The 24,871-nt window shown below is 45.0% G+C and overlaps 1 protein-coding gene across 1 annotated transcript in view; it reads left to right on the forward strand.

Moving 5' to 3' along the window:
• Nucleotides 1-24,871, forward strand: part of COL22A1 (collagen type XXII alpha 1 chain) — a 1,057,215-nt gene that overhangs the window by 490,503 nt on the left and 541,841 nt on the right. The window contains exon 6 of the mRNA XM_078686128.1: nucleotides 22,993-23,116. Within this exon, the coding sequence (XP_078542254.1) occupies nucleotides 22,993-23,116 (124 nt within the window). The remainder of the gene's footprint in view (nucleotides 1-22,992; nucleotides 23,117-24,871) is intronic.

Below are 24,871 nucleotides of genomic sequence, written 5' to 3' on the forward strand. Positions count from 1 at the left end.
GATGTAAATAGGATGTGTGCAATTATTGGTTCAGGCTTGGCGTTCTTTTTGCTATATTTTGTATTGTGTTTTGTTAATGGTTGCGGTGGTTGTTATACCACCTTGTTTCATGTGAAGTAAATTTGCTACGTCCTAACCCAAGAATTTTAGCCTGTAGCCTTTGTTGGGGAAGGTAGACCCGCACAGTTTCTAAGGGTGGTAGACCCCATCACCATTGCACGAGTGAGCGCGGTATTAGGGACTGAATAATTCACTTACACATGCACATTAAAGCAGTGATGTGGCTGCCACATGACTACTGACGTCACACGTCTTGCTTCCTACCTTGGGCCTCTTCCAATGACGCTACATGGAAAGTGCTCCACACGGGGCCTTGTTTCTGCCCTGTTAAAAGAATGCATACTTTTGTGTTCCTTAAATGAGTGACACTAAGTCACTTCACACAGGCACCTTGCATTTCAACTACAGGTCATAAATATCTGCTCATTCAAGTAATTTAATGTTCTTCTGCTTTCCAATCTTTCATCTGTTCATTTAGCCCCATTTTCCCCAAAACTTTTCTATGTGAAGCTCTCAGACGTCAGGGAGCTCTGACTATTCAGTATGACGACTATGTGGAGGCCTGGAGGTATCTGCTCTAGCCTGCGTGGCCTTCTTTTAAAAATAGTTTGCTGTATCCTTCGAATGTTTAATGGTCTAAACAGCGCCTGCCCAGCACGTGCGGTACTTTTATTTGACCTCTGTTGTCGTGACCCGACAGTGTGGGAAATGGACAGTGGGGCGACCCTGTGGGGCCTCAGGCAGAGTGACCAAGTCACCGGACACCAGATCCGGTGACGAGGACAGGAAGGGGACACACAATGGCTAGGAGGCAGATGGGGACGGACGTGCTGACCAGCAGCCGACCAGATGCCAACCCGCTGTAATGCGCGATGCAAATAAAGGAGTATAAAATGAAACTGTATCCCGTGTATGATGTACCTCCCGGCGCACGAGCAGAACACGACAACTGGCGACGAAAGTAAAGAAACGGATCGACGCGTGGATTAAAGTGTGTCCAGCAAGTACACCATCGTGAGAAAAAAGAATAAAGGTGCTCACCCTGGACGCGCCGCAAGAAACATGGAAGACGGGAAGAGCGACGCGGGAGCCCACCAAGCAGCGACAGGGGAAAGATGCAGCAGATCGCGGTAAGAGCTAAGACAAAGCGCGGGCCTTTGAAAACAAGGCGCGAGGTCCCGCGAGAGCTCAGGAGTCTCGGCGGCCATCACGAAGTCAGGCGGCTGAGCAAATTAAAAAAAGGGAAAACGAAGGAGGAGGCCATCATGAGGTCAGGAAAAGCGAGATTTCGATCGCGAAATCTCGCGAGATAACGGCGACATTTTAAATGGGACATTGGAGAAACAGGCCATAAGGAAAAGCGGGGCTGCCATTTCAAGGCCAGGCGAAGTGAGACAACATTGAAAAAGAGACAATTAAAGAACACGAAGAGAAAGAAAGGCAAAGAGAGGCAGAAAGGGACTAAAGACTCCCACAACAAAAACAACATAGAAGAAAAACAAGGAGCAAAAGAAGACAAAAGAGAAGAAAAGAAGTACACCCAAAAGCCAGAAACAGAGAAATAAAAGGCAAAAAGTAAGGAGAATAAAGAGGCATAATAAGAAAAGGAAGAACAAAGACGACCAAAATATTGTGAGAATGACAACGGACATTTGAAGGGGACATTCAAGGAAAGGTCATAGAAAAAAGGAGAGCAGCCATTTCAAAACCAGGCAAAGGGCAAAGAAGAAGAAGAACACAAGACAAGGTGAATTAAGGAGAACGCGAGCAAGAAGAAAAGACAGGAAGAAAAAGAAGACAAAGAAGAAAAGGAAGATAAGCACGGAAAAGGTCTGAAAAGGGAGACAAAGGAAATGAATGTCTTGATTGAAGAATAAAGGAGAAATAAAAGGCAAAAGAGCGATAAGGCAAAGGAAGATGATGGTGCAATAAGAAAAGAGATTACCAGAGAATAACAAAAAGACAAATAGAGAAAGAAGGAAAGAATATATACACATATAAGAAAGAGAAACAAGAGAGTGGAAGAAGCCAGAGCAGGCTACATAAAAGACAGAAAAGAGACCCAACAAAGAAAAGAAAGAAAACAAAAGGAAAGAAAGCAGAACAACAAAGAGAAACAAAAGGACAAAGATTACACAAGGACAAAGAAAGAGCAAAGGAGAAGTTACAAGGAAATAAAGAAAAGAAGAAAGAAGAAAGAGGAGTGAAATAACGAGGAAAGAAGGGACCAAAGAAACAGGAAAAGAAAAGGAGAATAAAAGAAGAAGAAGAAGAAGAAAGGACACAAAAGGGAAACAAGAGAAAAGGACAAGGAGAGCATAGAAAAGGCTAAAAGGACAAGGAGAGCCTAGAAAAGGCTAAAAGGACAAGGAGAGCCCAGAAAAGGCTAAAAGAAAAGGAGAATAACAGAAGAAGAAGGAAAAAGACACAAAAAGGACACAAGAGAAAAGGACAAGGAGAGCCTAGAAAAGGCTAAAAGGACAAGGAGAGCCCAGAAAAGGCTACAAGAAAAGGAGAAAAAAAGGACACAAAAAGGACACAAGAGAAAAGGACAAGGAGAGCCTAGAAAAGGCTAAAAGGACAAGGAGAGTCTAGAAAAGGCTAAAAGGACAAGGAGAGCCCAGAAAAGGCTAAAAGAAAAGGAGAATAACAGAAGAAGAAGGAAAAAGAAAAAAGGACACAAAAGGGACACAAGAGAAAAGGACAAGGAGAGCCTAGAAAAAGGCCAAAAGGACAAGGAAAGCCTAGAAGAAGGGGTAAAAAGGAGCAACACGGAAAGACACACCGCAGGAGAAAGAGCAGCAAAAACAAAACAAAAAAAAGAAGAAAGGACAAAGACATGCAATGAGCAGAGCGGACAAGCGCCACCAAGGAAATAAAGGCAAGAGGCACCTCAGGGCCAGGACCAAAGGTGTTGATACAGAAATAATATAGAGACAAGACAACAAGTTCTCCAAAGAGTCACTGGCGGTGACGAAAGTGAAAGGATAGATGATAACGGCTGCCGACGAACAACAACGAATAACAAGAAACAGATAGCATTTCAAGGACAAAGAAGGCAGAGGAAGAAGAAATGGCAGCGACAACGGCAGCCACATGGACGGTGGAAGATAGAGGACAAGGAAGCGATGGAGACACTAGATTCATGAAGAAATGTAGAATGACAAGTACTCTCTCTCTCTCTCTCTCTCTCTCTCTCTCTCTCTCTCTCCCTCTCTCTCTCTCTCGTTCGTTCACCCCCATCCATATAATTGTGAATGAGGACTATGGTAAATGTGTCACGAACTTTTGTTTGCAACAAGGGGGGAGGTGTCGTGACCCGACAGTGTGGGAAATGGACAGTGGGGCATTAGGACCCTGTGGGGCCTCAGGCAGAGTGACCAAGTCACCGGACACCAGATCCGGTGACGAGGACAGGAAGGGGACACACAATGGCTAGGAGGCAGATGGGGACGGACGTGCTGACCAGCAGCCGACCAGATGCCAACCCGCTGTAATGCGCGATGCAAATAAAGGAGTATAAAATGAAACTGTGTCCCGTGTATGATGTACCTCCCGGCGCACGAGCAGAACACGACATCTGTGACGTAGGTGCTCCGTCACTGGTGACGGAGCTCAGTGTCTGTTCCCAGCTTCCGCCTTCAGCTTGCACTTGCTCCAGGCCGAGGCAGCCGAGGTTGTCCAGGACAGCGGCTGTGGAGACGCAGCGTGCGAGAGGAGCTTGGTTACCGCATTTGCCAGCAGTTACTGTCTCACTACACACTCAAGCGTCTCAAAATGAGAATGAAAACTATGTTCACCACCGCATTGAAGATCCTAGGCAGGAAACAAGATATTTTGGGGCTCATTTATGAGCCCTTGGGTCACTTTTGCACCACTGGTGCGTCACTTTTAGTGACGCACCAGCAGTGTAAGAAAATGCGCCCAGTTACGCCATATTTACAAAGTGACGCACCTAGGTAGATGCGTCACTTTGTAAACCCCTGCGCCACATTATACCTGCACCAGGTATAATGTATGCAAGGGGGGTGTTTTGACGCAAGAAAGAGTCATAGAAGTGACGCAGTGAAATCTATAAGATTTCACTGCGCCATTTCTTGGCCGCTAATGCGTCAAAATCTTACGCCTGCTTCATGGCAGGCATAAGACTGTCGCAGGCACTAAGAACATGGGACTTGCCCATGTGAAAGGACACATTGCTGGAGTTGCGTCACTTTTCTGACACACTCCAGCAATGCGTCACTTTTGCGCCATACAGATACGTCAGAAATACTGACGTATCTTTCACTCCTTGCGCCATGATGCGTCATACTGTAAATATGACGCATCATTGGTGTCGCAAGGAGGGCGCAGTGAAAAGTGACGCATTGCTGTTTTCACGCAGCGATGCGTCACTTTTCATAAATGAGGCCCTGAGAGTTCTTTGAAGCATCCGCATCCTTTTTCATGTACTGTGATAGAAAGATAAACACGTGAGCTGCATAGATATCTTATTTGATATGACCTCCCTGCTTAGTATCTCAATAATTGCGAAATTTTTGTGAATGCAAATTCCACCAATCACACAATAAAGTGTGATTCACCCACATAGGTAATTTTGTTTTAGGGAGAAACAAGGGTTATGGAAGGGAGAGGGCCAGGTGAACTCCAGTGAGGGCCTATAAAGTTCAGTGTAGCTATTCCTGTTCAAACCATTCCTGTCACCCATTGAGACAAGGCAGCCTCATGCCCTCATCCTGCCAGGCTTAGACTTTGGAAATGCTCTTCTAGCGAGACTGCAAATCCCGCTTTCAAAGATATTCTCTATTCCCAGCTCTAGGACACTGGCTATGCACTTTATAAAACCTGTATTCATTCATTCATCCTTTACACAATTAGACTGCAAGCAGCTATGGGGAAATTTGGCCAGATACCATCATTGTTGACTTACACTGGCTGTCAATTCAGAGGCCAAAATAATGTCCAACATATACTATTTGAAATCCACAGCATTGTACCTCAACACACTTCCTTATCTGCCAAGGCTTCTCAATGTATCTGTTGGCAAAGTTGAAGTTAGTTGAAGTTAAAAGCATTTTTAGAGCGCACTAACACCAGGCGGTTTCATAGCGCTATGTTCAGATTTGAAGAATAAAAAGATAAAGGTGGAAGGGGAGCAGGGACAGTTATTACAAAGGGAAAGCTAGAGAGAAGAGATAGGTTTTAAGGGCTTTCCGGAACTCCATGTAGTTGGTTATGGTCCTGATAGAAAGGGGAAGGGCATTCCAGAAGGTGGGGGCAAGGGTAGAGAACTGGAGGCCACCGTGTTTTTTCCTTTTAAAATGAGGGACAACCAGAATGACTTGGGTAGAGGAACGGTGGTTTCTTTTAGGGAGATAGGGCCGGATTTTCGAATTGACAAATTCGGGAGCAGTGCCTGCAAGGGCCATGAAAGTGAGACAGCCCAATTTGAAAAGGGAGCGGTGAGAAATGGGGAGCCAGTGAAGGGATTTGAGAAGGGGAGTGACGCGGTGATACTTAGGGAGTTGGTATATCAGCCTGATTCTGAATGAGCTGGAGGCGCCAGAGCTGATACGCCGGGATCCCTACAAAAAGCCCGTTGACATAGTCCAGGCGGGAGACAATCATGGCAATGACAATGAGCTTAAGAGCCTCGACAGAAAAGAAGTGGGAAATTTTACGGATGATGCGTAGGGAAAGGAAGCAGGATGAAACAACGGCGCTGATCTGAGGGCGCATAGTCAGGTCTTGGCTGACTAGGATACCCAGGGTTTTTGCTTTAGCAGAAGAGGAGGGGGGGCAAGGGCAGGGGGCCAAAATGCAGAGGACCAAGGACTGGGGAGGCTACCGGTAAGTATCAGCTCAGTTTTGTCCGGATTTAATTTCAACTGGTTGAAGTTCATCCAGTCAAATATAAAGGTGAGGACAGAATAGAGGTTGAACCTGGAATCGTCGGATGGGGAAAGGTTGAAAATTAGCTGAAGGTCATCAGCGTAGTTGTACACTGACACCTCCATATTTTGAAGGGCCAAGATAAGGGGGTAGATATAAAGGTTAAAAAGCAGAGGGGAAAGAGCAGTACCCTGAGGGACACCACAAGTGACCGGGCAGGGAGAGGCCGAAAAGCCACCCAGGCGGACGGCCTGTGTCCGATCTCCTAGGAAGGAGGTGAGCCAGGCCAGGGCGGACCCCCGAATACCAGCGCCTCCGACACGGTCGAGAAGGATGGAATGGTCGACCGTGTCGAAGGCGGCGGACAGGTCGAGGAGAACCAAGGCCTGAGAAGAATTGTAGTCCGCACATTGCCTAAGCTCATCTAGGACTGAGAGGACCACGGATTCCGTCGAGTGAACTGGACGGAAGCCGGCCTGATGGGAGGCTAAAAGGTGATTGTCCTCATTAAAGGTCGAGAGGCAGGAGGTGATGTGGCTCTCAAGAGTCTTTCCTAGGAATGGGAGTAAAGAGATGGGACGAAAATTAGGGAGGGAGGAGGGGTCAATCCCAGGTTTTTTCAGAATGGGAGTGATAATAGCTGATTTGAAAACTGCCGGGACAATACCCTGTTGAATGGATGTATTAAAAAGGGTAAGCGGGGGTCCAGGACAGTTAGAGAAGACCTCCTTAAGTATGCGGGCAGGACAACAGTCCAAGGGGGACCCGGATGTAACTTTCCTTAGAAGACCGAGGAAGGTCTCTTCTGAGATAGGAGAAAACGTGTCGAGAAAGACAGATGGAGTGGCAGGAGGGGGGCGGGAGAAGGAAATGGAGGGCTGGGGAATGTTGTGCCTGATGGCGGCTATCTTCTCAATAAAGTAGGAATTGAGTGAATTACAGAGGGATTGGGAATGGACCGGTTTGGGTTGTACTCTATCTGAAGCTGCAAGGTTGTGGACAATAGAGAAGATCTCCTTAGGTTTGTTACTGGCTAGGAGCATTTTAGCTGAAAAATACTCCGTTTTGGCCATCGGGATAGCCGTTTTATATCTTCGAAGAAGAGCGGAGTAGTGGGAGGGTGGGGCAGTACCTACGCCTCCAATGGCGTTCGGCTTGCCTTAAAGAAAGTTTAAGGATTTTGAGGTCTTCGGTGAACCATCTATTGGCCTCATGGGAGCGGCAAGACCTGACTAGCTTGGGGGAGGCGACTGTGAATCCGGGAGGGAATCAGCTAGGTGAGGGGATGAGGCCGCAAGGGAGGCGCACAAGGCGGGTATGTCTGCACGGTTCCAATTACGGTGCCACATGTTTTTAGGAGGAGAGAATTTATTGACAGACCCTAAGTCGAAGGAAAAGGATATGAGCAAATGGTCGGACCAAATGCAGGGGGAAATGAACAGAGCAGAGGTGGAGATATTGGCAACCCAGATTTGATCGAGGATATGGCCACCGGAGTGAGTGGGGAGGTGAATCAGGGGAGTAAAATTGAGGCAGCCAAGGGATTCGGTGAAATCTTTGGATGTGAGGTCTTCCCGGGGGTCATGAGGCCAGAAATTAAAGTCTCCCAGAATGAGCACAGAGGAGTTGTTGACCACAAGGGTGGCCAGCAGGTCCTGTATGGCTGTGATGAAATGGGGCATATTCTGAGGGGGACGGTATAATAGAAGGCAGGTCAAAGGGACCGTGAGATTAATTGAACGGGCGACCAGAAAGTCAACTGAGGGGATGCGGGGGTAGGGCAGAAGTTGAAACTGAAACTTAGAGTGGATGATGATGGCCACACCACCACCTACTTTCCCGTCCGGCCGGTCGGCACGGAGGGCATAGTAGGATTCAGGAAGGGTAGCCCGGACATCTGGTAACAAATCAGAAGAGTACCAGGTTTCGGTTAGGAATGAAATATCAGGTTTGGCGGAGGTCAGGAGATTAAGCATCTCAAGTTGGTGCTTTACTGCCGAACGGGTGTTTAATAGCATGGCGCTGGCTTGGGCAGGAAGAGGAGTTACCGGGAACTGCGAGAGGTGCCCTGCGAATGTAGAGGATTCGGCAGGGGTCAGGATACGAGAGGAGATTCCAAGGCGACTGATGCAAGTCTGAGTGGAAGGACTAATGTGCCAGTCGCTCTGGTAGGTCCGAAGTTGGGCTGACGAATAGGAGATGATTTGGGCATTATGGTTAGCCCCGGGCCCCGGCCGGTCGCAGACGGGCGCAGATGGGCGCGCCGGGAGATGGAAGGCATCTTATACTATAGGGAGGTGGGAGGGTCTGTCGGCTGCACCGCCAACCCACGACTCCCTCCCTCCAAATGGCGGCTGAAGTCGCAGCGACTGATCCCCTGCTGCAGCCCCAAGATCGGCTGTGCAGGGACCAGAGCGGAGAGCAGGGGAGGGGGAAGAGGGTAAGTGAAGACAAAAGTAGTTAAAAACACAATTTTAGGAGTTAAAAACAACTACTCCTGGCTTCCGCCTCAGGAGTTAAGAGTGCAAGTGGAACTGAAGGATCTGAGCAAGATTCCTCTACCCCTGCAAAGCTACAGGTTCAAGGCTGCACCAGCACAGCTCCAGTCCTTCCCTGGATCTGCCTTCCTATCTGTAACTTCCTGCCAGTGGATCTAACAACCAAATCCTCAACACTCCTTCTGGCAGCATCTGAAGACCCATCTTTGCAATCTTAAACCTGTAGTCAAAACTTCCCCCTCGCTCTCCGGCCTCCTGCCCTCAGTCATCAGTAGTGCTGATTAGCTCAGTAGGAATTACTATCTTATGAACGAGGGTTTCTGCCTCTTCTGTGACCAAAGTTGTTCCTTTGCACTGTTTCTAATCTCCACTCTCTGTTCTCGGCACCTGCCACTTATTATCTGCTATTGTCAGTGCTAGTTTTAAATATTACACTATTTGAAACCCTCCCTTAGGCTCACCTAACCTAGGATATACCCATCCTTGTTTAGAGGCAAAGCCCTTTGGCTCTCCTTCTCTGTATTTCAAATCTATGAGGTCTTTGATTTCAAACGTTCGTTCTCGAAGAATATAGTATACAGGTCGTTGTGATCTAAAGTGCTCATATACGTTTCCACGGACTGAGTGCTATATATAACTGTCAAATAAACAAATAAATAAATAACTTAATGAGGCATTTCCCACCCACGAAGCGCACATCAAACTTCTGGTGGCAAAGAACACAGGGGCATATTAGCAAGCTGCTGCAATAATTTTTGCTGAACGCGCGTAGCACATTCTTTACTATTGCCCGCTATTGCTGGAAATTATCGCCAGGCTAGCGCTGTATCAACAACGCTTAGCGCTTTGGCGATAATGATTCCAGCGATAGCCGGCGATATGGGGTAACATCGCAGGAAACAACCAGCGATAATCCAGCAAAAATTAAGATAAGCTTGATGAGAGGGCCCTGTGGCCTCAACCCTAGAATCCACCTCCCATAGTAAACATAGTGTAGTCAAGAAAATACCAGACGTTAGAATCCAGTGTTAAGGGGTGGATAGCGTGAAAGTTGAATATCGCTTCGCGGGTCCGGGGCATGTTGTAAATATCACAAAGCTGGCTTATTGAAGTTTACCCATACAGTTTAGTCAGGAACGCTTACATTGCATCTTATTAGCAATGCGATGCATGGCGTAAGTGAAACGGGCGCTAAGACAAGGAAACACGTGCTAGCGTGTCCTTGCTAATACTGGATAAAATTATCGCTGCTTTCCCCCCAAAAACAGATGCTAAAGTGGCGATAATTTGATCGCCAGCCCTTGCTAATAGGCACAGTTTCTCATAGTTTGAAAATAATATAACTGTTCAGGACCCACGGGTGGTGGCGGTGGTGGAGCCTAGAGCTGTTCAGCAACAATCCATTTCATCCCATGCTGTGGGCACCCAGCCTAACTGCACCTAAGTCACCTGTCTATCTAGCACGTACCAGTCCGAACACACCCCTGTTACACAAAAGGATACCCACACACCCTGCCACATGTCACAAAGTGCTTCTCAGGGCCCAGAACACCCTGCCCTACTTACCGTCCATGACAATGCAGTTCCCCCTGCACTATCTGAGCTGCCCTCCTGACACCTGCTGGTGCCTTGTGGGAAGGGAAGGCTTCTTGCCATTCTCTCTTACAGCATATCCGTCGTCAGGGGTAGCAAGCGCTATATAAATGCAAACCTGTTCCCTCTTCTAGCCCCCACTATCCTTCTCAATCCAAGTAACAAACTAACATATTCACTGATCAAATTAATTTCATATTTTACTATACTAGTTTACCACTAATTCTTTATGGATTCTGGAGTAGCATGCTACTTGCCGAAAAAGTGCTTTGACTCCTCGTCAGGGGTAGTAAGCGCTATATAAATGCAACTACAATACAATACAATATCCCACCCATTGATATCCTGGAGTAGGATCTGGTTAAGACAGGAAACAAGTAATAGTTGGAGGAAATGGGAAAATTCCATCTACCACTTGTATACAAAATGTTCTCATTTTTCACCAACTGGGCATGTGCAATAATACATTTCCTTAGCCCTAAAAGTTAGTCTGGAAAATGGGTGTTCGAAGCTTAGAAATGCAATATGTGGAGGATGGGTTTTTCCAGAAATGTACAAAAATCCACTGTCAATCCTGTCTTGAAAATGGGTACAGTTAAGGTTGGGAAGGCTAGAATGATCAGGCTAGCAGCATATGCTTCACATTGTCATACAGTTTCAAGTGTAGTCCATGAAAAACTTATGAAATATGAGACACATGTAGGCTAAGGTCCATTCTCCTCCAGGTGTGCTAACAGAAGATTGTTGTGATAATATTATTTGACATATTGTGTGCCAAATATTGTTTACAAAAATACCAGCCCGCAGGATTTAATAGAAAATGTTCTGTAAACAATATTTAGGTCACAGTATAAATGCCAGACAATATTTCTGAAGAAGCTATTCTGACTTACAACAAACCTATGTTTACTATTTTTTGTGAATGAACTGCGCTTATTCTCCCTCATTATGGCACCTGAGGTAAGACAATTACAACAATTAATCCAGTAATAATACTAATAATGATTGAGAACAAGAATTATCTTGGGGGAAACTGTAGGGACTTTTAGACTTTTAATATGAACATTGCAGAATGTTTCTAACCATATGAGCTTGTTGTGCATTTTATAGTTTACTGATACACAGTTTTACAAAAAATATGCAGAGCATCATTTCACGTGAATGCTATGGTCTAGATTTGTATCTAACACACTATGTACAATGAGGGGAGTGCAATGAAATGTGCTAGCGTGGCATGTTAGTAATGCCATTTACTTTTTATCATTTCCATCTCACTTGTAAGCACTGGATCTGTACTCTCCTCCCCCTCCCAATGCTGTTGTGTTAGGTTGTCACCAAGTTCATTTTTTATAAAATTATCTCACTTCCTGTTTCTCACTTCATGCATTTCTGCTGTGAGGGACAGTTTTGAATGCGGGATGCAGGATAAATCATTCCTCTCTTCTGCCTTGTGAGGAATCTCATATTGATCTAATGTCTGAGACCTACTGCAGATGGATGCATCTTTTAAATAAAAATGCTAGAAAATCTAGTCAGGAGCATATGCATCTCGCCACCTTATCTGCATGTATGTTCGTTATGCCGGGTCTGGTGGCTTAGTGGACTAAAGTATCCACTCGAGCAGCCTGTATTCGACCTCATGATCACAGGTTCAAATCCCAGCAGGTCCATTAAGTCCCACATCCTTTCTGAATTTGACAAAATGAGTACCATTGAGTTAGGTAACAATAAACATCTGTTATTCAGCGTCAAGGTGGCCTGTTGGGGTGAACGTGCCCTTTACAAATACACATTATGGTAGTGTTTATTCAACAAATGTGCAAATAATACAACCTGTTGTGTAATTTTGCCTGCTAGAGTGAGCCGTATACAGTGACAAAAGCCTGTTTTTGGGGCCTTTGTTTATGTCGGTTCTCCCATTAGATGGCACCTTGAATCTGATGAATGATCAAAAAAGTCAAAACAGTATAAATAGGTGCTGGGGGTATGTGGAGGGCTCAAATAAAGACCCTCATCCACGTAGTCAACCTCTAGAGTGGTATATATAGATATATATATATATATATATTACCTACTGGCGGTCGCCAGTAGGTATATAAAATTAGGATTTTTTCCCTATGGGATTTTTGAAAATTCTATGTCTAATAACTTTGGCGTTTGTGGACGGAATTGGCTGAAATTTTCAGGAAAATGGCACATTTTGTTTCTGAGCAGCCCCTGAAAATTTTGGGGGGGGTTCGTCAAGGGGGGGCCGAGAAAAAAGGGGGGTCCCAAAACGCGTTTTTCCCATGTTAATTTCCATAGGGCGGTTGGCCTCACTTTTAGCCCGAACGGCTGAATGGATTTGCACGAAACTTGGCAAAATTGTAGGGACTGGTAGCCCGATGTGCCTTTTGTAGGTCTCAATATATGTGCTCCAGTGGATTTTGAGAAATTAACGTTTAAAAAAAGATATATATCTGTAACAGCGGACCGGGCAGCGCCCCAGGACGCGTACTTTTCGCGCAACGGAGCTTTGTGAAGCGAAGCTGATTGGTTCTCCGGCGTCTGTCAACATTCCAAACAGTCCGTAGCGGCCGCCATCTTGTCTCTCGGTAGGATCGAGAGACAAGAGGAGGCCAAAGCGAAGGGGCAAATGACCATAAGGGGGCATAGTACATTGTCGCTGACCCCCTAGGTTTGATGTGGAGGTTTTAAAAGGGCCCCGCGGGGCAAAAAAAAATAAAAATAATAATAATCGCACAGCTGAATGGATTTGCACGAAACTTGGCAAAATTGTAGGGACTGGTAGCCCGATGTGCCTTTGCTAGGTCTCAATATATGTGCTTCAGTGCATTTTGAGAAATTAACGTTCAAAAACAAGATATATATCTGTAACAGCGCTCCGCTTCGCGGAGATAAAATTATATGTGTATTACCTAGCTGTTGCTAACACCAGTTAGCGACGGCTAGTAGAAGATAGCGACCATCTTGGGCCCCACTTTGCATGTGAGTGATATTTATCACTAATGACATGCAAAGTGGGCATGCCAAGATGTTAGCGACTGGAAACAGTCGCTAACATCGCTATCTCCTATTATCAACTTTTGGAAATATTCGAGATAAGCGCGAATATCTCCAAAAGCTACCACCTGCCCTGAGCAGTTCTTAGCCATGTTATCCAATGGGAGGTGGATAACATGGCTAAGAGCATTAGCTCGGTAATGCATGAATATCGCTGAGTTTTCAGCGATATTAATGCATTGCGGTAGTTTTTTATCGTATTTCCGATAAACCTTGATAATAGCAAGGTTTATCTGCGATAATTTCTGACGGTAAAAAAATCGTTGCTAAGCATCGTTAGGGATAAATATCGCTTAACTTTGGTAATATGCCCCAACGTCTGTTAACGTTCGATTCGAAGGAAATCAGGAAGTGTTGAAAAACATTGTCTGCGCCATCTTGTCTTTTTTCAAATGCCACACTTTTGTCGTGCACGGCAGCCATTTTAGATGCCTTGACCAGACCCACTCTGTGCACGCTGTCGATCCTTAGCATGGCTCCCCACCCTCGCAAGCATCTCCCCCAGGCAGTGGTCACCCCCGCTCTCTGTCTTATGCATGGGTAATAAACCTCCCCCCATCTGCGCTGCTCTTCCCTGAGAATCACACCCTGTGCCCGCCCGACACCTCCCTTTCGCCCTATTCACTACCGCACCCTCTGACACTCCTTTTCCTCTGTGTCCGATTGTCCAGGCTGGTCCTAGGGTATCAGCTAGCCCTGCAGATGTAGTTTATGGCCACAGCTGTAAAGAATCACCCCTCTTCAAAGGAGTTATAGTAGATCAAGGCCCACACTCGATGAGATCCGTCACAGCAGAAGCGTTGCTATTATCTGAAAACCATCCTGTATTGTGATTGGGGAGGGGACCGAGCCTGAAGTGGAAGATTCCAGGGATGACTCTTTGTACATCAAAGTTTTTACAATTATGTGTCACATTAAAAATATATAGCACTCCGACAAAGTAGTAAGATTATAAAACTTTAATAATTTATAAATATATACAAGAAAACAAAAATAGTAATAACATATAAACATTTTTAGGGAAAAACAACGAAGTAGCGGTCGGCTGTGCGAATAGTCCCAACGCAGCACAACGTCCAGATTTCCGGCGTGGGGCGTCGCGGGGGGTGGGTCATCAGTAGCAAACTGTTGTGCGAATAGTTCCAAGGCAGCAGAACGCGCTGAAATCTAGATGACACGAAAGTGATGTTTAGTAAGTTGCCACCCAGCAAATAACGGCATGGGGCGTCGCGGGGGGTGGGTCATCAGTAGCAAACTGTTGCGGGAATAGTTCCAAGGCAGCAGAACGATGGCACCAAGGTGATGTCCAGTAAGTTGCCGCACTGGTTTTGGTATCCTACAATGCTGCTCCGAATAACGGCGTGGGGCGCCCCGGGGGAGGCGGCGTGAACGGGCTTCTCCAGGTGGAGTGTCATCTGTTGTAGTGGGGCGCCCCTTTACCGTTTCAGTTGCCATTCCGTCCGTTTTTGGTCCACTGTGTCAAAAGCCGCAATTCAGCTGAGTTGCGCCCACTCTTGCGGTGCAGCGATAGGCGGCTGTCACAGGACTCTCAAAATGGCGGCAGGCTGTTTCCTTTTTGGGCCTGGTCCACTGAAATGGCCCTGGGACACCTTGGAAATCGGACGCTTGTCTGCTAGGTCTTGGACCCCATTCTCGAAAGCGTCCCCTCCGCCTTGAGAATTCATCAAAAGTTTTGGGGGCTCCGACTCCTGCAGGCTTCTGGTGGGGAGCGGCTGCCATGATTGCTCGCGGAATGACCACGACTGAGCTACGAGATGGTGGTGCTCTCATGCTGACGCCAGCTTCAGTCTGAAACATCCAGAAACAAGGTGGGGCTTTCATCGTTTGGGAAAAAAAAAAAGTTTTCATCCAATGAAAAGTGTTGTTTTTAGGTCACATGATCAAGCCTTCCATCATTAGGAAACCAAAAGTAAAATGAACCAATGAAAAGTTTTATAAACAAGTCACATGACCTGTTATGCGGCATAGGGTATAAAATGCGGAGAAAATACGTTGGCACGTGAGGCGGCGTCAGTAGCGGACCGATGTGCGAATAGGCCGAAGGCAATACAACGCGCCAAGATCCGGATGGCACCGAGGTGGTGTCATAGTTGAGAGTTCTGAGCAGCGGTTGTAACACTGTCTGAAGCTTATTTGCAGCTGCTGCAGCTTCACTACGCGCCAAGATCCGGATGGCACCGAGGTGGTGTCTAGTAAGGTGCACTGGTGTGGCCATCCTACAATGCTGAAAGTCGGCGTGGGGCGCCCCGTTGGCCTGTGAGTTTGCGTCAGTAGCGGACCGATGTGCGAATAGGCCGAAGGCAGCACAACGCGCCAAGATCCGGATGGCACCGAGGTGGTGTCTAGTAAGTTGCCGCACTGGTGTGGCCATCCAACAATGCTGAAAGTCGGCGTGGGGCGCCCCGTTGGCCTGTGAGTTTGCGTCAGTAGCGGACCGATGTGCGAATAGGCCGAAGGCAGCACAACGCGCCAAGATCCGGATGGCACCGAGGTGGTGTCTAGTAAGTTGCCGCACTGGTGTGGCCATCCTACAATGCTGAAAGTCGGCGTGGGGCGCCCCGTTGGCCTGTGAGATGGCGTCAGTAGCGGACCGATGTGTGAATGGGGCCGAAGGCAGCGCAACAATATTTTCGGAATAGAAGACACCACTAGGCGCTGAGATGCCAAGATTCGGATGGCACCGAGGTGGTGTGTAGCAAGTTGCCGCACTGGTGTGGCCATCCTACAATACTGAAAGTCGGCGTGGGGCGCCCCGTTGGCCTGTGAGTTTGCGTCAGTAGCGGACCGATGTGCGAATAGGCCGAAGGCAGCACAACGCGCCAAGATCCGGATGGCACCGAGGTGGTGTCTAGTAAGTTGTCGCACTTCTGTGGCCATCCTACAATGTTGAAAGTCGGCGTGGGGCGCCCCGTTGGCCTGTGAGATGGCGTCAGTAGCGGACCGATGTGCGAATGGGGCCAAAGGCAGCGCAACAATATTTTCTGATTTGAAGACACCACAAGGCGCTGAGATGCCAAGATCCGGATGGCACCGAGGTGGTGTCTAGCAAGTTGTGGCACTGGTGTGGCCATCGTACAATGGTAAAAGTCGGCGTGGGGCGCCCTGTTGGCCTGTGAGATGGTGTCAGTAGCGGACTGATGTGTGAATGGGGCCAAAGGCAGCGCAACAATATTTTCTACAATATTTTCGGAGTAGAAGACACCACAAGGCGCTGAGATGCCAAGATCCGGATGGCACCGAGGTGATGTCTAAGTTGCGGACCGATGTGCGAATGGGGCCAAAGGCAGCGCAACAATATTTTCTGAAGAGAATACACCACAAGGCGCTGAGATGCCAAGATCCGGATGGCACCGAGGTGATGTCTAAGTTGCGGACCGATGTGCGAATGGGGCCAAAGGTAGCGTAACAAGATTTTCTGTATGGAAGATACCACTAGGCGTTGAGATGCCAAGATTCGGATGGCACCGAGGTGATGTCTAGCAAGTTGTGCCACTGGTGTGGCCATCGTACAATGGTAAAAGTCGGCGTGGGGCGCCCTATTGGCCTGTGAGATGGTGTCAGTAGCGGACTGATGTGCGAATGGGGCCAAAGGCAGCGCAACAATATTTTCTGACTGACACCACAAGGCGCTGAGATGCCAAGATCCGGATGGCACCGAGGTGATGTCTAAGTTGCGGACTGATGTGCGAATGGGGCCAAAGGCAGCGTAACAATATTTTCTGTATGGAAGATACCACTAGGCGTTGAGATGCCAAGATTCGGATGGCACCGAGGTGATGTCTAGCAAGTTGGTGTGGTCATCCTACAATGCTGAAACTCAGCGTGGGTCACCCCATTAGCCTGTGAGATGGCGTCAGTAGCGGACCGATGTGCGAATAGGCCGAAGGCAGCACAACGCGCCAAGATCCGGATGTCACCGTGGTGGTTTCATAGTTGAGAGGCACTTCATCTGCAGTGGGGCGCCGAGATCCGGATGGCACCGAGGTGATGTCTAGCAAGTTGCTGTACTGGTGTGGTCATCCTACAATGCTGAAATGTAGTGGGGCGCCCATTTACCGTTTCAGTTGCCATTCAGCTGAGTTTCGGCTGCTCTTGATGCTACAGCGACAGGCGGCTGCAAGAGGACTCTCAAAATGGCGGCCTGTTCTTTGGATTTGGGCCTGGTCCACTAAAATGGCCCTGGGACACCTTAGAACTCGGACGCTCGATTTTTTTTTCCTTTCCTGTACATGCAAAAAAAGGTAAATGCCCGGTACGTTACACGCTTCATCTGCCACGATGAACTCTCCAGAGGAACCGAAAAAATATATAGTTGTGGTAACTATACCATGCATCGTCATATGGAGAGGTGGCACCAATTAATTATAGTGCTGCATAAAAGAGAGATTTGGAGGAGAACCCCTGACCTGCTAGTACATTCATCAAAGAAGTGGCACTGAGAGCTTCAGAGGCAAGGGAAACGGTCCCAAATATTTAGAAGAACTTTGGAAAGATTAAAATGACATGTTTAGATTGTGGTAAATTAATTTCATGTGGACAGATGAGTGTTACTCTAATAAATACAGCATATGAACATCATCATAGTCGATGGTTGGTAGAGACATTTTGACTATATTCTGGACCTGCCCGTCCTCGCCCAAAATGGCGCCGGAATAAATGGGACTCGTAACTCCTTGTTGTGTACTGGTTGCAGAACCTTGAAATCACGAGATACGTATGCAGTTTTGAAGCACATGGCGGGCGGGGACGAGAATTGATTGAATATTTCGACATCCCTATTGATATTAAGTTCTGATCTGTTATTGATTACTGTACTGTTGAAAATTCGAATTAACGTCACCCATGGTACTTGCCCGCAAATGTATATCTAGATAATTTTATTGTAACTGGCCCTGTCGTATTTTAATTATAAAATGTACGTCCACCGATTCCGTAACTGTTAGACACCTTAGTTCTTGCAACCTAATGGCCCGCCCGTTACGTTCCTCTACAGTGTAAATGTCTATTCATCATATACGATTACAGTTTGCTCCGTGGCAGGCCCACGTGGTTATAGGCTCGTATTTGTATAATGAAATTTTCACAATAAAGGTTTTTAAAAGAAAACATGGTAGTAGTATATACATTGGTAAAGTTTTTAATAATAGTCACTGTTTTAGAATCATTAAAAGGCAAGTGAAATAAAGCAGACCAATTACATGAAGGGTAAAAGGTATAATACGAAGGAACGCAGTAAAGATAAATGGTCAAGGGCTGTTGTGTTTTCTATTCCTGCAACATAAAGTGATCGATAAGAATCTCATATTCAGGCGTATCGGCGACTAAGACAGCAGGTCGACCCTCTTTTGCTCAACGGCTCCGTCATGGGACGAAGAAACGCTCTTTTTCTCGAAAAAAGAATATATTTTACTTGCAGGACAGTTGTAAAATTTCCGGGAAAGTACATTAGCCTGGAACATTATAACATATATTTAAGAAAAAATAATGTTCGGAAGTAATTAAAAGCGTAATTTTTAGGTGATATGACCAAGGCTTTCATCATTAGAATAAGAAAAGTAAAATGAACCAATGAAAAGTTTTATTAACAAGTCACATGACTTGTTATGCTTACGTTACGCGCTGCGCGCCCCGGATGACTTCCGGATGCGCTAACGTGGCGCGTCATATGACGCATTACGCGACAACGCAGGTCCAGAATATAGTCAAAATGTCTCCACCAACCAGCGGTCGAAACACAACCCCTTTCAGCAGGCTAAATAGTTCTGTTAAATGACAACAGAAGGGACAGGCAACAAGAACCATCAGTCAAAGAGGGGAGGGCTAGTTCTTCTCTACCGGGTTACATTGGGGCGCTACCGGAAGTGATCGAATTGGTAGTCTACAGTGTTTCTGGATGTTTCAGACTGAAGCTGGGGTTAGCATGAGAGCACCACCATTTCGTAGCTCCGTTGTGGCCATTCCGCAACCAATCATGGCAGCCGCTCTTTATCGTTATTTTGGGCGGGGTGGGTGGCGGAGCCGAGCTGTTTTGCAGCCATCATTGTGTGGAGTTCAGTTCATCTCACTAGTTTTGTATTTGTCATGAGGGGTTGTTCCTAATGTTTCTATTTTAGCGAGGTCAAAAAGAGATCCCATTAGTGGCCTACTGATTTTACTCGATTCCTTTTCTTTTTTTTTACACTATTTTTCGTTATCTGCAAAGACTAAACAGAGTATTGCGACTCTGTGTTTGTTTGTAAATAGAGAATGAACCAAAGAGAACTAATTCTAAAACAGTAAATACTTGGATAACAATCAATCAAATGGAGAGAGAAGCAGGCACGACGGATTACAACGGGGGCAAAGGCCTGCGTTAACTACCTTTCACTATCTGCAAAGAGAGAGTACTCCTAATAGAAATGAGGGGGGGGGCACCATTCAAAGCAGATCAGTGTGCATAAACACGAAAATGTTTTCACTTACCACGTACTTGACATTCGACAGCTTATGATATTTGCTATTAAAAAACCATTGAAATTCACTGAAAAAACCATAGGTTATAGACCATATATAGTTAGGAATTAGCATTTACTAAACCTTGAAAATTCACTGAAAAAACCATAGGTTATAGACCATATATAGTTAGGAATTAGCATTTAAAAAACCTTATTTTACTCACACAAAACCATTGAAATTCCATATATAGTTAGTTGCACTAACTATATATCGCGCACCCGCAATCCACTGCTGATCATGTCACATATTACATCATTCATGACATGGTCAGTGACATCACTGATGACATCACTGATGACATCTCAAATGACATCACTGATGACATCACTGATGACATCTCAAATGACATCACTGATGACATCACTGATGACATCTCAAATGACATCACTGATGACATCACTGATGACATCTCATTTGACATTACTGATCACATCACTGATGACATCATTCATGTGATAATACGATGAACCTCTTCAGACTCTAATATAACCTTAGATACACTCAGTGTAAACAGACACTCACAGACTGTCACTCATCCATGGAGTTACTCACACACCTAGTCAGTCATGCAAAGAATCAATCACACCTCCATTTCCTCAACTATACAGTTATACACACCTTACTTATTCAAACATATACTAACACATATTTACTCTATTATACAATCCCTGATACAAGTTCACAGTGATCCATACAGCCACTCACACATTCACTGGCTCTTATGCACAGTTATTTATATATGTCAACTCTCACATGTACTGTGTTTTACATATGTACTTACTTTGACATGCAGCACTGAGATATCCATTCACTCACCAATACACTCATGCACACAGTCAACCGCCCATACAGCTGTTTCCACATGCACTTTTGAACCCATACATCTAGTGAATCAACTGCTCACACATCTATGCACAGAGTCCTACACCTCCCAGCCACCCACACACACACTCAGTCTCCCATACAAATACTTGGGCAACCAATCAATAACCCATATAGTTACTCATATAGCTACTGATCAACACATGCAGCAGTTTACAGAACAACAGACATAATGATGCACAAATTAAGACAGTTTAGTCACTAACCCATGCACTCAGTGAGACACATTTAATCACTCACTCATACAGTCAGGCATGCACCTACTAAATCCTTCATCCAGACACTTATACATCCACTCATTCTTCAATATGTAAGACATATTTTAACTTTACAGAAACATAGTCACTGGATGTTGTCATCAGTGATGTCATCAGTGATGTCATTTGAGATGTCATCAGTGATGTCATCAGTGATGTCATTTGAGATGTCATCAGTGATGTCATCAGTGATGTCACTGACCATGTCATGAATGATGTAATATGTGACATGATCAGCAGTGGATTGCGGGTGCGCGATATATAGTTAGTGCAACTAACTATATATGGAATTTCAATGGTTTTGTGTGAGTAAAATAAGGTTTTTTAAATGCTAATTCCTAACTATATATGGTCTATAACCTATGGTTTTTTCAGTGAATTTTCAAGGTTTAGTAAATGCTAATTCCTAACTATATATGGTCTATAACCTATGGTTTTTTCAGTGAATATATATATATATATGTATATTCTCCGCTGGGGTGATTTCGCAGTTAGCATCATCATAAGGTCCTTTTCCACCTGTGTGTAACGTTCTCCAGGTGGAGAGACCTCCTTCCTGGAGGTAAACTGTCTTTGATAGGACAAAAGTGGTATGTGGATAGATTACAATTATCTCCAGTCCCTAGAAAATATATTTAATGGAGGTAAACAAAAGGGGGCGGGGATAAGGTTAAAAAGAGGGTGATGTTATTAGGATGAGTTAGTAATCCTTCAAATCTAGTGCATTAGGTCAATTTGTCCTTGAGTCTGATGCCTTACATTGTCATACTGAAGCGTCAGACTGATGCGTGGGACCAGGTATGCTTCAAAATGCAATTAAAAGTACTGCATTAGTTCAAGAAATACTCTCTCTGTGACGCTAAGACATTTTGGACGGTTCTGTAAAATACACTTCACTCATGTTTGGCGTGAAACATGGTAATCAAGCACTATGTTCATGGATTTTCGCTCAAGAGCATGAGAATTAATAAGAAAATAGCTACGATTCTTGTAGGATGTTAAGTTATGAAGGAAATTTGATACATTTGGGTAAGGACATTTGATTGCTTTTTGTACTTTCATCTATTGATATATAATATGTAATTATTTTTAATGTGTAGATTTTCAAAGATGCCTGTCCCATCATTTATATCAATACATAAAAGGTTTCCAAATACGCCTCGACTGTCTAAAGTGGAACAGGTCTTAATTCTAGGAAATAGATCTTGTCCCCAGTTGGTTTCGCTGCCTAACTGCTCACAACATATGAACTTGAGTAAGTCTGGCAGATAAGTTTCAGAAAAGTGCTAGCTGTGATTCTAAATGTATTTATTTGCGAGTTTTATATAGCACACACTTGACCAGAAGGTATCATAGCACTTTATATACAAAACAGTGTCCACCATGGGACTCTTTCCAAAAGATGTGCTGGCAGTCGTCCTGTATCAGTCTGGGGAAGCCCCCCATTTAATGTTATTATTTCAAATATGACAGGTGGTACCTACACACTCTGGTGTTGTTTTATACAAACAAAAATAGATACATTTATATATAGAATTACGAGGTTTCTGTGGTAATATTTTTATTTTTTCTATATTTTCATTCTTCCATAAATTGTTTGATATACAGGTAATAATCAAATAGATAACATAAGTGCAGGCGTTTTCATCTGGTCATTTTGAACAGTGATTGTCTTACATGTTGTAATAGGGTATACATATGTAGTCCCCTTGTAAATACACAAACCAGTGAATCTTTATACATTGCTTCTTATGTGTAGTTTTTGATATATGTCTGTCACACTTAAGCACCGATTCGCCTGCACTTATGTTATCTATTTGATTATTACCGTATATCAAACAGTTTATGGAAGAATTAACATTTGTAAAACATAGAAACATTACCACAGAAACCTTTTGTCAGTCTATATATACATTTATCTATTTTTGTTTGTATTCATGTTTGTATAGAACAACACCAGAGGGCGTAGAAACCACCTGGCATTTTTGAAATAATAACATTGAATGGCGGGCTTCCCCGGATTGATACACGAAGACTGCCAGCACATCTTTTGGAAACAGTCCCACGTTGGACACTGTTTTGTATGGAAAGTAAACTGACCCCAGTCCCCGTGGGCAGAAAAGAAGTTGTCCTTGTGAGAATATTTACTGAGTTTCCAAGCAGTATTTACAGTGAATGTGTAAAGCTTGATACTCCCTCTTTAATGACTTGACCTGAATATTTGACTACAGGGACGTCTTTCCTCAAGGCTTACCTGATGAGTATGCCTTTGTGTCAACCTTCCGGTTCCGAAAAGCTTCCAGGAGAGAAGACTGGTATATCTGGCAGATCATCGACAAGTACGGAATCCCACAGGTATGGAATGGACTTTGAGTTTTCCCTTTGTCCATGATTTTCTAAACTGTTGTGTCCTATCACCACAGCAGTTCTGAATATATGCATCAGATAACTGGAACTGCTTGCCTCCCTGTGGTCACTTGCATTTGAAACAAGGATCTCTTGCAATATAATTTGTTCTAATGTGCCCTGGTTGAAAAGCTTTGATTGGAAGATGCCAATTACCAAGCAAAACACATTTTCTGAAGTAGATCTCCAAGGCTCAACCGCTTTTCATTTCACAAACATTTTGTTTTCTATGAACCATGCATCGATAAAACATAGACAAACTTCTAAAACATATTATTTATATTATTCTGAGCTCCATTAGTCTTCACTTGAATCCACAAATGATTGCAATGCTGGTAAATTGATCATCCACCGACTTATTAAACCCACAGCTATAGCACAATTGCCTCTTACATATTACATGATCTGAAACTGCTAAAAGAGGAAAGGTATCGCATCATGCATATAGAAAATGAATGGTTTGGATTATACTTACATCCCCATGAAAGAAGAAAGAAGTGCACAGCTATTCACAAAGCATGTATAACACTTGTTCAGCGATCAAAGAAAATGTATGCTGGCCTGCTCGAGGCTGTCTGCTTGGTAACATTTTCCTTTTGAGTGAATTCCATTCATACTTTTGAAACCTTGAACGCTAATGTAAATAGTTTGATTGAAATATGCATTAATACAGGCTCAACCAGGCCAGTTTCCACTGTAGAGTCTTATGCCCGTTCGGCTGACCTGACCTCGATGAACCTGTCCTTGACCTCTATGATCCTGTCCCTGTCCTCCCCTACATAGAGGAGCCGAACCAAGGAGCTTTGCACTCACATACATCTCAGAGTGTGCTGTGGCGCGAGGCGCCTCGTGCTCCGTGGCGCGAGGTAGTTGTTGCATCTCACTCATTGTGGCCCCGCGCGGACACTGTCATTGTTGGGCTTCTTTGTGTCCCTGCGAGGACACCGTCCCACCTGCACTGGCAACGAGCGGTCAGCTGATGATTCACAGGTGGGGCCGTTCACCGCCCCCAGCCTGTCAGAGCCTGCCTTGGTGAACTAAAAAAAGAAACCTTTGTTGGATCGACTTCTGACCTCAAAGTTCTCCTCCTTCAAAGACACTTCCAAATTTAATTCAGGCCCTCTCTGCTATCTGAAGGAAGACCCTTCATTATAGAGAATCCTTTTTCCATGACTATGGAAGTGCCTTCCCAGTGTGTTCTGCCAGTCATTGCAGTATTACCCTTCTACCTGTGTTTGGTACTCTTTTGTAACATGCACATGTCACTTTTCTCTTGTAACACACTGTTTGCTACCTCTTACATTTTGTTTGCTTTAGATACTTGCACAAGTGCCACCTTTGCCTACGTAACGTTTGTTCTTGTGTTGGAGTGTCTGCCATATATTGCAGTATTACACCTCTACTTGTACTTAGTACGCCTTTGTAACCTGCACACATGTCACTTTTTCCTCCTGTAATGCACCGTTTGCTACCTCTTGTATTTTGTTTGCTCACAATTGTCACTTTTGCCTCATGTAACTTTACGTTTGCTTTTGTAATTTGTTCACTTAAAATTTTCTCCTCATGTATCATTAATGTTCCTATTGTGAAGCGCTCTGACACCTTCGAGTAAGGCGGGGCTCTCGCGAGGAGAGAGAGCCCCGCAAGCGCCGCCACAAGTGAAGAGACCGGGAAAGGAGAAACTGCCCCCAGAGCCGGTGAGGG

Source organism: Lissotriton helveticus, chromosome 4_1, assembly GCF_964261635.1.
Source record: "Lissotriton helveticus chromosome 4_1, aLisHel1.1, whole genome shotgun sequence".
Taxonomy (NCBI): Eukaryota; Metazoa; Chordata; class Amphibia; order Caudata; family Salamandridae; genus Lissotriton; species Lissotriton helveticus.